This window comes from Nyctibius grandis, chromosome 20, assembly GCF_013368605.1.
Source record: "Nyctibius grandis isolate bNycGra1 chromosome 20, bNycGra1.pri, whole genome shotgun sequence".
NCBI classification, from domain to species: Eukaryota; Metazoa; Chordata; class Aves; order Nyctibiiformes; family Nyctibiidae; genus Nyctibius; species Nyctibius grandis.
In genome coordinates, this window is record NC_090677.1 from 6,603,913 (window position 1) to 6,616,790 (window position 12,878).

Genomic DNA, 12,878 nt, shown 5'->3' on the forward strand with positions numbered 1-12,878 from the left:
AACTGCATCACTTCCACTCAACTGGGCTCCCCAAAGTGCAGGAAGTAGACCAGAGAACACCAAGCTATCTCATGTCAACAGAAAGTAGTACATTGTCTGCTCACGCAAATTAAACAGAAGCATATATATATGGACAGTCATATGCACTTGCCTCTGCTAGTCCAAGTTCATGCTGCCTGGCAAACTAGTAACACACTGATCTGCTTTTATCATGTATCTAGCAACAGTTAGTATTTCAGCATATGGTATTTTCATATTAGGCATTAAAAATATGAGAAGTTATTTCTTACCCTTTCTTTAGAAGAAAGAAGTGGGTGGAGAAATTTTCTGTAGATTAAACTTGCCCCTCTAGTATATGGGGAAAGGAGCCAAATAACAAAAGCTATCTTCAGTTCATAGTACAGTGGAAACCTACAGACAAGGTAAAGGTTGCATGAAATCAACAACTGCAGTGAGAAAATGCACAGTAATAAATCATCATGAAGAGATCTCTTCAAAAAACACAATTACATATTAGCATACAGGATTCTTCACATACAAGAAGTTATATTAGACAGAAGTTAAATGAGTTACAGACCTACGGATTTAATTTTTTTAATTGACTGTACTGTCATTTAAGAAATGGAAACAGTTAATATACTTGCTTTGCATTATACATTCCTGCACAGAGAAATTATAGTCCGTGTTTTAAAGAGTTCCATTCCCCTATTCACTTTCTACAGCAAAGGTGGAAGCTTTATAATCCCTACCAGTGTACAGCAAGCTTGAAAACAGATAATTATTCTTCACATACACCGAGATCTTTTCCTGAAAAAAAAGAGCTATCAACAAACACAACTTCTTTATAAAAATTATATCATTACGAATCAAAGAACATCAGAAACCAACAGAGTTTCATCCAGAGTTCACAAAAGCAGGCTCTTACCAAGAGACTGTTAGGTCAGTTATTGTTTCCATAACTGTGTAAAGAGCAAACACAATCCAATACATCATCCAGCGAACCTGAAAATTGAAACACCATCTTCAGTAAGAATTTTGATTTCACTGTTACGCAGAATACACTATACAGTCAGTGCAGAGCTGTCAAAGCAAGACATTCAACAGCATCTCAATCTGCATCAACCAGGTTTCAAGTGAAATTACATGAAGCTGCAACAAGCTAAGGGAAATGGCTGGGTCACCAGGGTCACAACCTCACCTGGGCTGGCTTCACAGATTTGATTTTGCCTCTAGAAAGCTTTAGTGATAAGAAAACAAAACACTGAAAAGGGTCAGTAGATTATCATAAGTATGAAGTACAATTCCCCCTATAGCACTAAAGGATATTTCACTCTCTTCCACACTCATCCCTATGTATATACTACATGCACAAAAGTCAGCATTAGTAGGTCAGGTAGCCCTTGCCTTCATGTCACAATATACATCATATATATCATCTATACTTTGCAGTTAAGTTCTACATGTGTGCTTAGCATTATGGTATTAACACGGGGCAAGGCAGGAAAAAAGCATTTTCATGGAAATTCAATTCTATTCATATGCCAAGAACCACAAAATCCTTGTTAATAAAAGAGCTCACATGTAAGCATCTTAATGCTTCAAGGGTTTATATCGATGTACTTTTTTTTGGTTTTAAGATATACACTCTACAGCATTGTTTTGAAACCAGACAATGCTCTTAAAATGCAAGTTTTAGTTCTGTTTGCTAATAGTTAACTAAATCACCCATTTTTCTTGAATGTTTGTTCAAATTTGGTTGTCTAAACTGATTACATCTTTCAGAAGAAATATTATTGAAGTAGTTCCATGCATTTGTCTTCTCTAAGGTATCAGTGGCCAAATGCAATGTATTTCCAAAATAGGTCAGTGCAAGCCACCACTGGTTATTCATACTAACCGACGCCCACACGTTCTTTAAATTCCAACACTATTCATGCTAGAAAATAACCAAAACAGTTAAAAAAAAAAAGAAATAAAAGAGAAGAAAAGCATCACCCACAACCAGATGCAGTAACCTCATTTCATTTGCGACATACAGACTACTAACTCTCCCGGTATACCCACAAAGCATTAAACACTGCATTTGTTAGACACTAGTTCGAGTCCTAAATTCATGGTACCCTCTTTCAAAAGGAGGAATATATATACTCTCCTACAGAGGATGTGGCTCAGATTTAATCTTCACTTTTAAAGCAATCTTTTTTTTTTTTTGAAGTGGACTTAGGTGAGTACTCAAAACCTAAGGCTACACTGCTGCCTATTCCATAGCTCTACATCATGCTTTAAAACAACTTCCTTTATCACAACTTGAGACCCATTTATCTTAAATGCTTTTATGCATTTCAGTTTGAAAAGAAACTCAGTCATGTGATGACATTCTTCACTTCAGTCTCTCAGAGGATTTAGGTATTTCAGGCTTGAATAAACTAAGACAAACATACACAACAGCTGAAGTCATCTCCGACAGGCCATGTGACATTTAGACTTAGTGACCCTTCCATGAACCAGTCAACACCTGAATAAAAATAAAATTAACATCCACCCTTGCCCCATCAACCTAAGCATGATGCAATGCAATTTTTAAGATGCCATGCAAGGCTGATTTTTTTTTCCAATATATTTTATCCAGGCTATTCATTTTTTAATCAGCATCTATTTATCCAATTAGGAACAACAGCAGAAGTGGAGTTTCTCTTGGGCTGCTAGGAACAGTAAGAAATGCTCTGCAGAAGGGCACATGAGATCTGCCAGGAGACCTGCTGAGGTCTGGGCAGAGATTCTCAAAAACACAAGTCAAATCATATTCTAGTACAACTAATGCATTAGGTACCACAAGTATGCTTGACAAATGAACCTGAGTGACTCACAGCAGTTTTCATACCAGAAAAAAAACAGGAAAAATAGAAGGTCATATTTGACACTGCCCAGAAGACTATCTTCATCCTAAAGAGTTAAGTAGATGTTACAGAAGCTTTAAGTTTTGCTTTTTATGTTAAAAGAGTGACTACAGATTTTGTTTGTTGAGCTTTTTTTCTACCATCTGAGTGTTAAGCTCATCTTTGTTGGCTTTGGCTGAAGCACAGCCTTTCAAGTCAGGATTTTGAAGCCAGGATTTGAGACGACTGGTTGTTCAGATTTCTGAACTATGTTTCAGATGCTTATTACAAGCACTTTGGTGTAACACAGTGAAAAAACTCCTCAAAGATCTTTGTCAACTCTATTAAATCGGGGTAATTACAAGAACAAATAAATCTCCTCAAAGGCACAGATCCTAATTTCTAGAACTAAAGTCCATAAGCCTTTTAAACTACCAAAACCAGCAACAACACCTTTTTTTTTTTTCCCAGAAATAATCTTTGACCAATTTGCTGCATCACGATCTACACAGCAGGTCAAGATGTATGTGCTTTTTGTTTGTTTGGTTTTTACTGGTGGAAGTAGTGCCTAAGTAAAAAATTTCACTGTTACAAAGCTCTTGTGATCCAGCAAACAAAAACAGATGGCTTCTGAGCCACACTTAAGCCTGGCAAAGAAGTTATGCTCAGGCCGTTATATGACTGGCAGAGGAGCTGTGCCATTTGGAAGGCGGCAGCTAAACCTACACCCTCTCCCAGCTGGGAAGATGAAAGCCATGGATTGTCCCTAAGATCTATCTGGACACTCAAACCAACCAGCTATGGAGTGGTAATTCACTGATGAATCAATGTCATTCCTTGCTCATGAGAAAAATCACTGTGATGCATCTCATTCATCTCAGCTCCATGAATACCTTGTATGCAACTGCAAGTTCAGGGACTGCTCAAAGACCACAGGTGACTGAAAAGCAGTGTTTTCACACTGAACAAAAACACACAGTTGGAAAAATATGGTTCCAGGCCCTACCAAAGGTCTTGTGTAAATGAAAGGCACCTCTAAAAAAAGATGCCCAAGACAGGAAGCTAAGTCATAGCTAACTGGACAACTGAGATAAGAGCCAAAATCTCAGCATTCTACAAACACTACTTTTCTTTTTCTAGAAAACATATTGCAAGAGGCAATGGTAACCTCTTAAATTGAAGTGATTACTTGTATTAGAGTTTGAAACTGCTACCCTCTACTCAGCCTGTGCACCTCTTTTGAGGGAGCAGGGAAGAAAAGCAGATTATAAATTCTTTGCATTATATACTTTCCTGACAGGGTGAAGTAAGCATGACACAGAGGAAATTCTTCTCTTATTTTTTATGATTTTTTCTCCCAGAAGCTTAGCTCTGGCAGGCACTAGCTCTATGTGCACAAATAAGCTCTAATCAGCTTGTACACCGAAACCAGAAGTAGTATGAATATGATGTCCACTTTGGAGCCTTGATGGAGTGATCAGACTGAATGTGAGACATATAAGGGGAGGAACAACAACTACTGCATTCTACTACTACAACCAAGTGTAAAGCAGAGACATCACACATCCAGGCAGCAGCATTAGGTCACAGCCATGGCTGCTGAGTTAAAGTAACTGAGGGCACTGACTCCATCCTGAGTCAGGCAGCCAAATTAAGAACAAGGTTCAGAAGAGAATATAGGTTAGTTGCTGAAATCAAGTTGGTCTGCCTCTTAAAACAGGGAAGTAACTCAGTGACCAAAGCTCCTTGCAACTGCAGCCAGGTAACATTCTTGTGGTAATCATCACTGCTCACACTGAAAAGTAAATAATTTAACAGATTAATTCTAAACAGCCACAATTACTGTAGTTACTGCATTCTCCATCTTACTCTTCTGTCTCTTCTGCTTCTTTCCTCCACATTACCTTAACCAAATCTTTTCCTGTCCTGGTTACATTTTTTCTCTGCTTTGAGGAACAATAGATTAACCAGGGCTACCCTTTTCTCAGGTAGATTTTGAATCCCTTGTTGAGCTCCGTACTATGACAATGAAACTGCTGCTGCAGTTCAAGGGGTCACTGAGAAACAATTTGTCATTGCTTATACTAGAGGTGTTGGCAGAATTAGGAAACCTTTTTTCTCCCCCCTGCCCAAAAATGCATTACTTTGGGCACTTCGCTGAAATACAGCCAACACTTCAATGTTTATATTTAAAAATCCTCCTAAAAATATCCATATACAGCATAGTGTGTTGGACACATTTCAGCAAAATCTATGAAAAGCCTGAGAAACCTTAACTTTAGCTCTCCAAACAAAATGACAGGATTACCACTAGGTTCACACAGGTGTTGTATCTAATATTAAGATAGTCAAATCAAGCTTTCATATTATTTATTGCAGTGCATAATGAAAATTTCACAGTTGTATGTCAGCAGAGGCATTTGATTAAGCAATTAAAAGGCATGGGACTTACATATTCCTTCACATTTTTTGTCTTCACAGCTTTATATGAGTAATATGCAGGATACAGCATCCCAAACACCAGCCTATTGGAAAATAAAAAGAGCTTTCAGAATCTGTGACGCTGTATGTGACAAAACAGTGACAATACATCATTAGAGCAATGCAGGCAACTTAATAAAAAAATCCCATTCTCTAGCTTGAAAAAAAAAAAAAAAAATCACTGTTACAGGTTGCTTGGAGGAAGTTTGGCAACACACAAAAATAGAGCAACATGAACAGAAAAGGCTGTATGCCATGAAGACAACTAACAGTTTCGTAAGACTGCCTCTCAGATAACGTAGAACTAGTAGTCTTCTGGTTCAGCTACAAGCAAAACCAGTCCTGCAGTCTGTCCACACCAAAAGACTGTTTCCCCCTTGGCAGTGCTATCACACTTAAAGAGCCTCTAACAACTGCTAATCAGAATCATCTACCTTTATAAGGTGACCAGAAGATTCCTCAAAAGCAATTTTAAGACAACAAGATGAGTTATATAATTTCATCTCCTTTTGCTAAAACTCTGCAACAGCAACACATGGAAATGGAGGCAAGTGGGAATTAATCCAGTTTTGCTCAGACAGCCAATTTCTGCTGAAATTCATCAAAAGTAAGGTGCAGAGCAGGGTGAGCGGGTGCCAAGCAACCCATGCAGAGAGCAGGATCAGAAAAAAGAGCTGCTCTAACACAACCTTGTTACAACACAGCATTTTCTAGTTAGAGGCTTGGCCACAGACTGGTGGAACAGTTCTTCATGAGAAATTGAACAGTAGCAGTTGCCATCTCCTTGCCAAATGCAAGAGCTCCATACTTTTATTTCACCAGCTTGTTACACTTTGTAAAGTCAAGCCATTGCCTGCCCTTAGTTCCAGCTGCCCTAAAGCAGCAATGACAGAAAAGTCTGGCTACATCTCTGCAGCATCACTTACAACTTGCTCAGGATGGTTATGTGGGAAAATTTTACATTTGTAGCGATATCCAGAGATCTTCTAAGAAAGTTCAGAACTCTTAAGTAATTTAGCTTCTCACAGTTAAGCGAAGGAAGATGCATCACATGTTTCTTTTTTTAGTAAAAGTCCACCTGGAACAGATCTGGCATGTAAGGTTTCAACTCAAATGGTTGAAGTTTACCAAAGTAAATAATAAACTAAAATTTAAGGTTTTCGATTTGTGTCAGGTAGCTTTAAATAAGTGGTTCAACCTACAGAGCCACTGCAGAAGACGGCATGACGCTACCAAGCTTTACTTTACTGTTAGACCCAGGAAAGAATTGTTAATGGCCGATAGCAGCAGAGGACCTAAAGGGCACTTGAAGCAGGTCTCCACGAGATAAGATTCCTCTGTAGTGGGAAAGGATGGTGCACTGCAGATCACTTAGAACGATATCGCTATGAAAAAGCGTAACTAGTGTACCACAGCAGCAGTTTAAAACCTGGATCTGGACGCTCAGAATTTCACTAAATTCATGCTGAACTGGAGTTAACAGAAGATGAATCCTGAAGCTCTTTAATATGTACAGGCAAGCTGCTACTCCACTGCAGCAGAGCTTACCTACATGTTTCAGATGTTGAAGTGCCTTTTGAAAGAGTCCAGACTACTTGAATTCCAGTTCAGCATACTAATCTGCAGAAGCCTATCCAAATACAACTCCACTACAATCCAAAAGACCTTTCATCCTAAGGCCAAAAAAAGCAACAGTCAAAAAATCCTGAATGGTTTTATTCCCAACTAGGAGAAAAGCCTGACAACACAAGTTAAAAACCTCACTTCACTCAAGTAACAGGAGATCTGGAAACAGAAGGAATATGAGACCAAACACCCTTCATTTTGATGAAATTCTGTAGACAATAGCTCTTCCTTTCATTTTTGTCCCCGTGGAACACCGTGTTCAGTAACCCATCAGCTCTAATGGCTCTCACCTTTCTTTGTTCTTCTGGCTGAAATTATAACCATTAGGTATCAGAGGTAAGGAAAGCCTTGTTAATCCTAATAACATAACACAGACTTTATAAGGGCAGAAATTTATTTGTTCAAATAAAAGATACAAAAGAGGTTCCTGAACATCATAACCACTACCAGCTGTCAGATGGCTACATCATGCTAGCAGTTACCAGTAATCTATGCACCTCTCCCAAATTCTAAAAAAATAGTCCAAAGTATTTAAATAGCTACTAGTAGCCTGCATGTGTAAGTTTCTTGCTATGAAACATACAGAAGAGAAACAGTTTGAATCTTTCACTTAACAGATTTTTGGTCTATACTTTTTTTACTCACTTTACTGTCAAGTAGCACCACTTCTATTTAAAAAAAAAAAAAAAGTCATATTTTTACATTTAAACAGCAGTTTATTCTCTGAATGTGTCATCTTCCAAAATCTGGTAGAAAAAAAAGAATTGGGACAGAATGAAATTTTGAGGACACTGCTTCGGAAGCAATTGATCTTCAAGCAGAAAGCTTATTACAGCAACAGTAAGAAGATCAAAAGCTAAGCTAAAGATGACCTCAAGTTAAATGAGAACACTAGCACAAGACAAACACAATAAAGGTAGCTAGTCTTCCCCAACTAGCAAATCTTTATGTTACTCAATACTGGTCAAATCAGGAGTCAGAAAAGTCCTTATTTTAATACTCACTTTTTTCCTTTAAAAGAATTATTCTAGAAATTACTTTGAAAGACAAAGAACAAGAAACACCACCACAATGTATCATTACTTATTACTGTTCAATACTGCTGTAACATGGAAGCGTTAGAAAAACTGCCACTTGTTCACTAGAAGTGGGTAGATAGGACTAAAATGAAAAACAGAAGCACATTTAGCCAGTAATAATAGGAACCAGTACTGTGAAGTTTTTATCTCCTTACAGCCAGAGCTGACATCTTAAGTGTGCCATGATGCTGCTGCCAACTCTGGCATCACTACCTCCCTCAGACAGGCAAAGTCGTCTAACCTTAGTTAAAGCTACCCGGCAACTTCACAGTAGAAAAGCCAACTTATTGTCAGTGAGTTGAGTTGAAGGTCAGCAAATTCACTTTTACCTTCAATCTATACATGATAGATCAGCATACCAGCAAAAGAGATGACTGCAGCTGACTGAAGCAGAAACACATAGAAGAGGAGCAGCAGGGAGCCTGGGCACAATCGGTATCGTTGACACAGATAACTACAACAGCCAAGCGTTTTCTAGTAGTTTTCCTGTTTGCATCAATACCCCCCAAAATGTCAGTTGTTAGCAACGCCTACTGCTATGCATTATAAGCACATCCCTCCTCTGGTATTCCTACAGTAACTGCACAACACGCTTCAGGATGTGCCCAATTATTCCAAGGCTTTTCAAATTTAAAAGCTTAGGTGTTATTTTTAAAAGTGCAGTTTTGATTTCACACTGGGTATCAGCACGCTAACATAGTGGACAAAAACAAAGGCAGTTTCCACAGATGGAAACAGATTTCAGCTGAGCGTGACGTCATTTACTTTATTTTCATAGTAGATGTATGGATAATCCTGCTTACCAATGTAATTGTACTGCCAGTTGTATGCCTAGATATTTCATTTTTTCAGCTGCGCTCAGCAACTAACGTAGCATTCCTTTTTTGGTACAGACACTTCCTCTACAGACATTTTACTCATTTAAAAGAGAAATGTTTCTCAACTATAGTAGATTAAGATCAAAAGACAGAGCAAAAAAAAAAGTATCAAAAAGCCTGAAATCTGAATAATGTATTTGTGTATCCATATAGCTGTATTACAACAAACATAACCTACTGCCTGTATTATCACATAATCTACAGTCTTACAGTTTAAATAGCTTTAAAGTGCACAACTATTTGAAAAATTCACTTCTGAAGCAAAGCAACTGAGTTTGCATTTGACTGATAACTGAAAAAATCAGTCACCTGTACACACATTGCTCTGGCACTGAGCATATTTAACCTGGATAGTAAATAACTCAAGGTAATGTTTAAAAAAAAAAAACCCACCACACAACAAATGAAGGCCACTAAGTCGCTCAAAATGACTACTGGCACCCAGACTCCCAAAACACTAAGCCATTAAACCAACAGGGCATTTAAGACTTGCCAAAGAATTGCCCGGAGCAAGGAACAGTGTTTGGCACTTTATTCTTTTGTGCCTCTGAAATGCAGAAAGACAAGGGCCACACCTGTTCCCTTACAGTAAGAGCCATTCAGGAAAGCCGTTCAGTATGAGACACTTTGAAGACAATGCCATCTGCTAAGTTCTCTTTCCCGAACAAGTCTGATAACAAGAGATGACACGGATTTGCCCACCCACTGACAGATTGGCAGAGACTGATGCAGAGCCAGGCATTTGCCAATGTGTGCATCTACAGTGGAAATAGGCACCTACATCCTCAAGGATCACTTGACAGCATTTGGCAGGTTGGCAAATAAAAGAATCCTCCCCACCTCCACGAAACCATGGAAGCAAATATAAATACCTTACTTTGCTGACCATGCCCAGTTCCCTTCCCAATACTAGTCTTTACCTGCAAGTTATGATAGGAGCATCTTCCATTCCTGTCATATACACACACAAGCTTTTCTAAGATCTGGTCAGACACCATGGAAATACCAGAAGTAACACAGATGATCCCAACTCTGCGTGTGGTATGAAAGCCTTAACTGTACTGCAGCATCTACGCAAAAACTAGGTCTGATGTTGTTAGTATTACTTTGCTTCTGTATGAACTGTAATTACTATTCCGTGTTATGGTTACTGGGTTTAGTTTAAGCAAGATTTCTCTTGAAAGGGAAGTCAGCTAATGGGAACTAAACAGCAGAATGAAATCTACTCTGAAGAACAATGCTCAAGTCTTTGGCTGGCTGTTCTTGGCTTTAAAAAGGCAGATATGGCCATACTCCTTAACAAGGCATCCACTGAGTTTTCAATGAGCACACACTGGAAAAGCATAAGCATTTTTGCTTAGACTATACGCTACTCAAATACTTGTAAGCCACTCCCATAGAAGATAAGCAGTTTGGATTTTTTTCTTTTTTTTGGCTATAAAGCAATAAGTCTACTCAATTATGCACTAAGTTATAACTGTTAGGCACCTCTGTGTGGTACTCACAAGCTCAAAGTAACGCATGAGGAGTACCTGTAAGAATCCTTTTCAGGGGAAAAAAAAAATGCCATTAAACGGAAAAAGCAAAACCCTCAGTCATACCTGCCAACACCCCCTGAGGGTTACAACTGGGTACTAAGTTCTAGACTAAGCCAGCTATCTCGTAGGTTTTTACATGTCCAGACAAACAAAAGCTCACCCCGGCATTTTTGCCTGAAGGTTTCCAAAAGGCACTACACTAAACAGAGTCTCTCTCTCCAGCACCTGACAAAATTTAGTTCCAATTTGCTACCAGACAACATTCAGATATACAACACTAACCATAACAACCTACATTAAAAGACGTGCTCGAGTAATTACAAAGAATATACTTGGACCAAAATGCTAGTCTGTTACAGGGACAGGGGAGCACAAGGATAAGCTGCTGAACCTCACACCAAGTTGTATCCTACTTCTTATTCCACTCCCTGCCTTGGGCAAGGAGCAGGGGAAATCACATAAATCCTATCAAGAGAACGGGTCTGCTAACAGTAGCAAACCTTAAACTCAACAACTCCTTTAGCAGATTACAGTTACCAAAAGGCAGCAAAGAGCTCAGAAACAGGTCTGTTAAAATCTTCACAGCATTCTTATACACAGAACATCCCCAAAAGTCATGGAAAAAAAAAGTCTTAACAGTTAAAGAACATACCCAGAAGCACTGACAGATCTGAATAAAGCACATTCTTGAGCAGAGCAAGAAGGCTATTAACCTTCCAGCTTAGGAAGCTGGAATTCTCCAAAGCAACTGCCAGATTCTTCCAAAGCACAACATAACCAAAAGTAATGCAATTACTCAAGCAGTCGAAAATCACCTTAAATTTTTAAGAGGAAAAGTGACCTCTCTACCAATCCCACTAGGAAGTGGGACTTTCCTATGTCAGGAACATTTATTTAATAAGTCCTAAGTATAGTAATTGCAAGAATTCTGATAGGAGACAAATAAGCCTTTCTTCCAATGCAGAGCTCCAGGCTCCATTACATGTATCCTATCCACTCGTGTTCATGGAATACTACTTTACTGACTTACCTCAAAAGAGGGAACCTGTTGCCAGATATTCTTCAAGTTCTCTCAACATGGAAACACCCCTACCTAAACCCTGACAGAAGTCTAAAAAGAGCACACAAAAAAAATTAGAAAAAAATTATCTTCTGTAAGGGATGTTCTGCAGTGGAATCCGTGCAGAAGCACTGACGTCCTTAGGTGCAAGGCAGATCAGCAAGTGATCACTTGTTCGCACTGGCTCACCAGATTTCTCTCAGAGAAAGCAAGATTTAGATGCCAAGAAAACATTCAAACCTTTAACCCATTTTCTCTGCAGAGAAATTTCTTTGAGTCCAAAATGAGGATTTTCATTACCTGCCATTAACTTAAGCAAAATTCACCTATAAATGCATCCTCCTAAGAATTCCCATTTGTTTTCTCCATATGCTCAAAAAGCGTTGAAAGCACCGGAAACTTTCACAGCATTTTCTAGGTTGCCTTTTACTCATTCTACTTGCTACTACAAAACCCTACCTAACACAATAAAGATCAGAGAGTGGTCTTAATTAACAAACTTGACACCTGTACATACATTAGATGTGTTACCTCCTTCAGCAAGAATTAACCTTGAATTTCTAACTCGCATCCTATATACGGCTTGCCACCTATTAGGCCAGTCAGCCAGCAATACACCCCAGATACAAGTCCCTCAAGTTCCACTCTCCCAGCAATGAACCCACTGCACGTGTGTTGTAACAGCCCTCTCTCAGGGGCCTGTGGCAGTCTGGAACAAGGTACTGATAAAAAGCAACTCCTGAAGAAAAATCCAGGCTACCCTCTCTAACAAGTCAGCCTGGAGACTCTCTCTCACATGGACAAGCTGCATCAGTGCTCTAACACCACAGCCCTCCCAGTCACTCTCTTCTCCCAGTTGACAGGGCGTTACTGGTACACAGACCCTGTGAAACAACTCACCTCTTGTTCATGCACAGATCACATACAGTGCAGAAGTACTTGGGGGGAAGCTACTGCATATCAGTCTCACTAGAAGAATCTATGCCCATGTCTGGAGACTGTGCCCAGAACTTGTGTCCAGGACTGATGAACTTTTCTTCTGCTGCTGGATAGCCTAGGCATATTTTAACAAAAGGGCATAAGCCTGGAGATACCATCACCTTGTCATTAAAAAAAAAAAGAAAAGAAAAAGAAAAAGCCAAACAAACAAAACCCAGCTCTCAAATCCTGTTCAAAGCATACAGTGAAAAGGCCCAACAAACCCAGTAGCACAGAAAATTCCAAAAGGCTAGTACTGGAAAGCAAAATAGAAAACATAGTAGGAATAGAAATTGTTATAGAACTCTTGGTCACTTCACTGCATGCCTACCTATTCATCACTTTACCATACATGTCTGAGC

General features: G+C 39.1%; 1 protein-coding gene across 1 annotated transcript in view; it reads right to left on the reverse strand.

Moving 5' to 3' along the window:
* The window catches only part of REEP3 (receptor accessory protein 3), a 37,743-nt gene that overhangs the window by 13,859 nt on the left and 11,006 nt on the right, over positions 1-12,878 (reverse strand). Inside the window, exons 2-4 of the mRNA XM_068416610.1 lie at positions 5,329-5,401; positions 926-1,002; positions 291-411 (exon numbers count right to left, since the gene is read on the reverse strand). Coding sequence (XP_068272711.1) covers positions 291-411; positions 926-1,002; positions 5,329-5,401 — 271 coding nt within the window. The remainder of the gene's footprint in view (positions 1-290; positions 412-925; positions 1,003-5,328; positions 5,402-12,878) is intronic.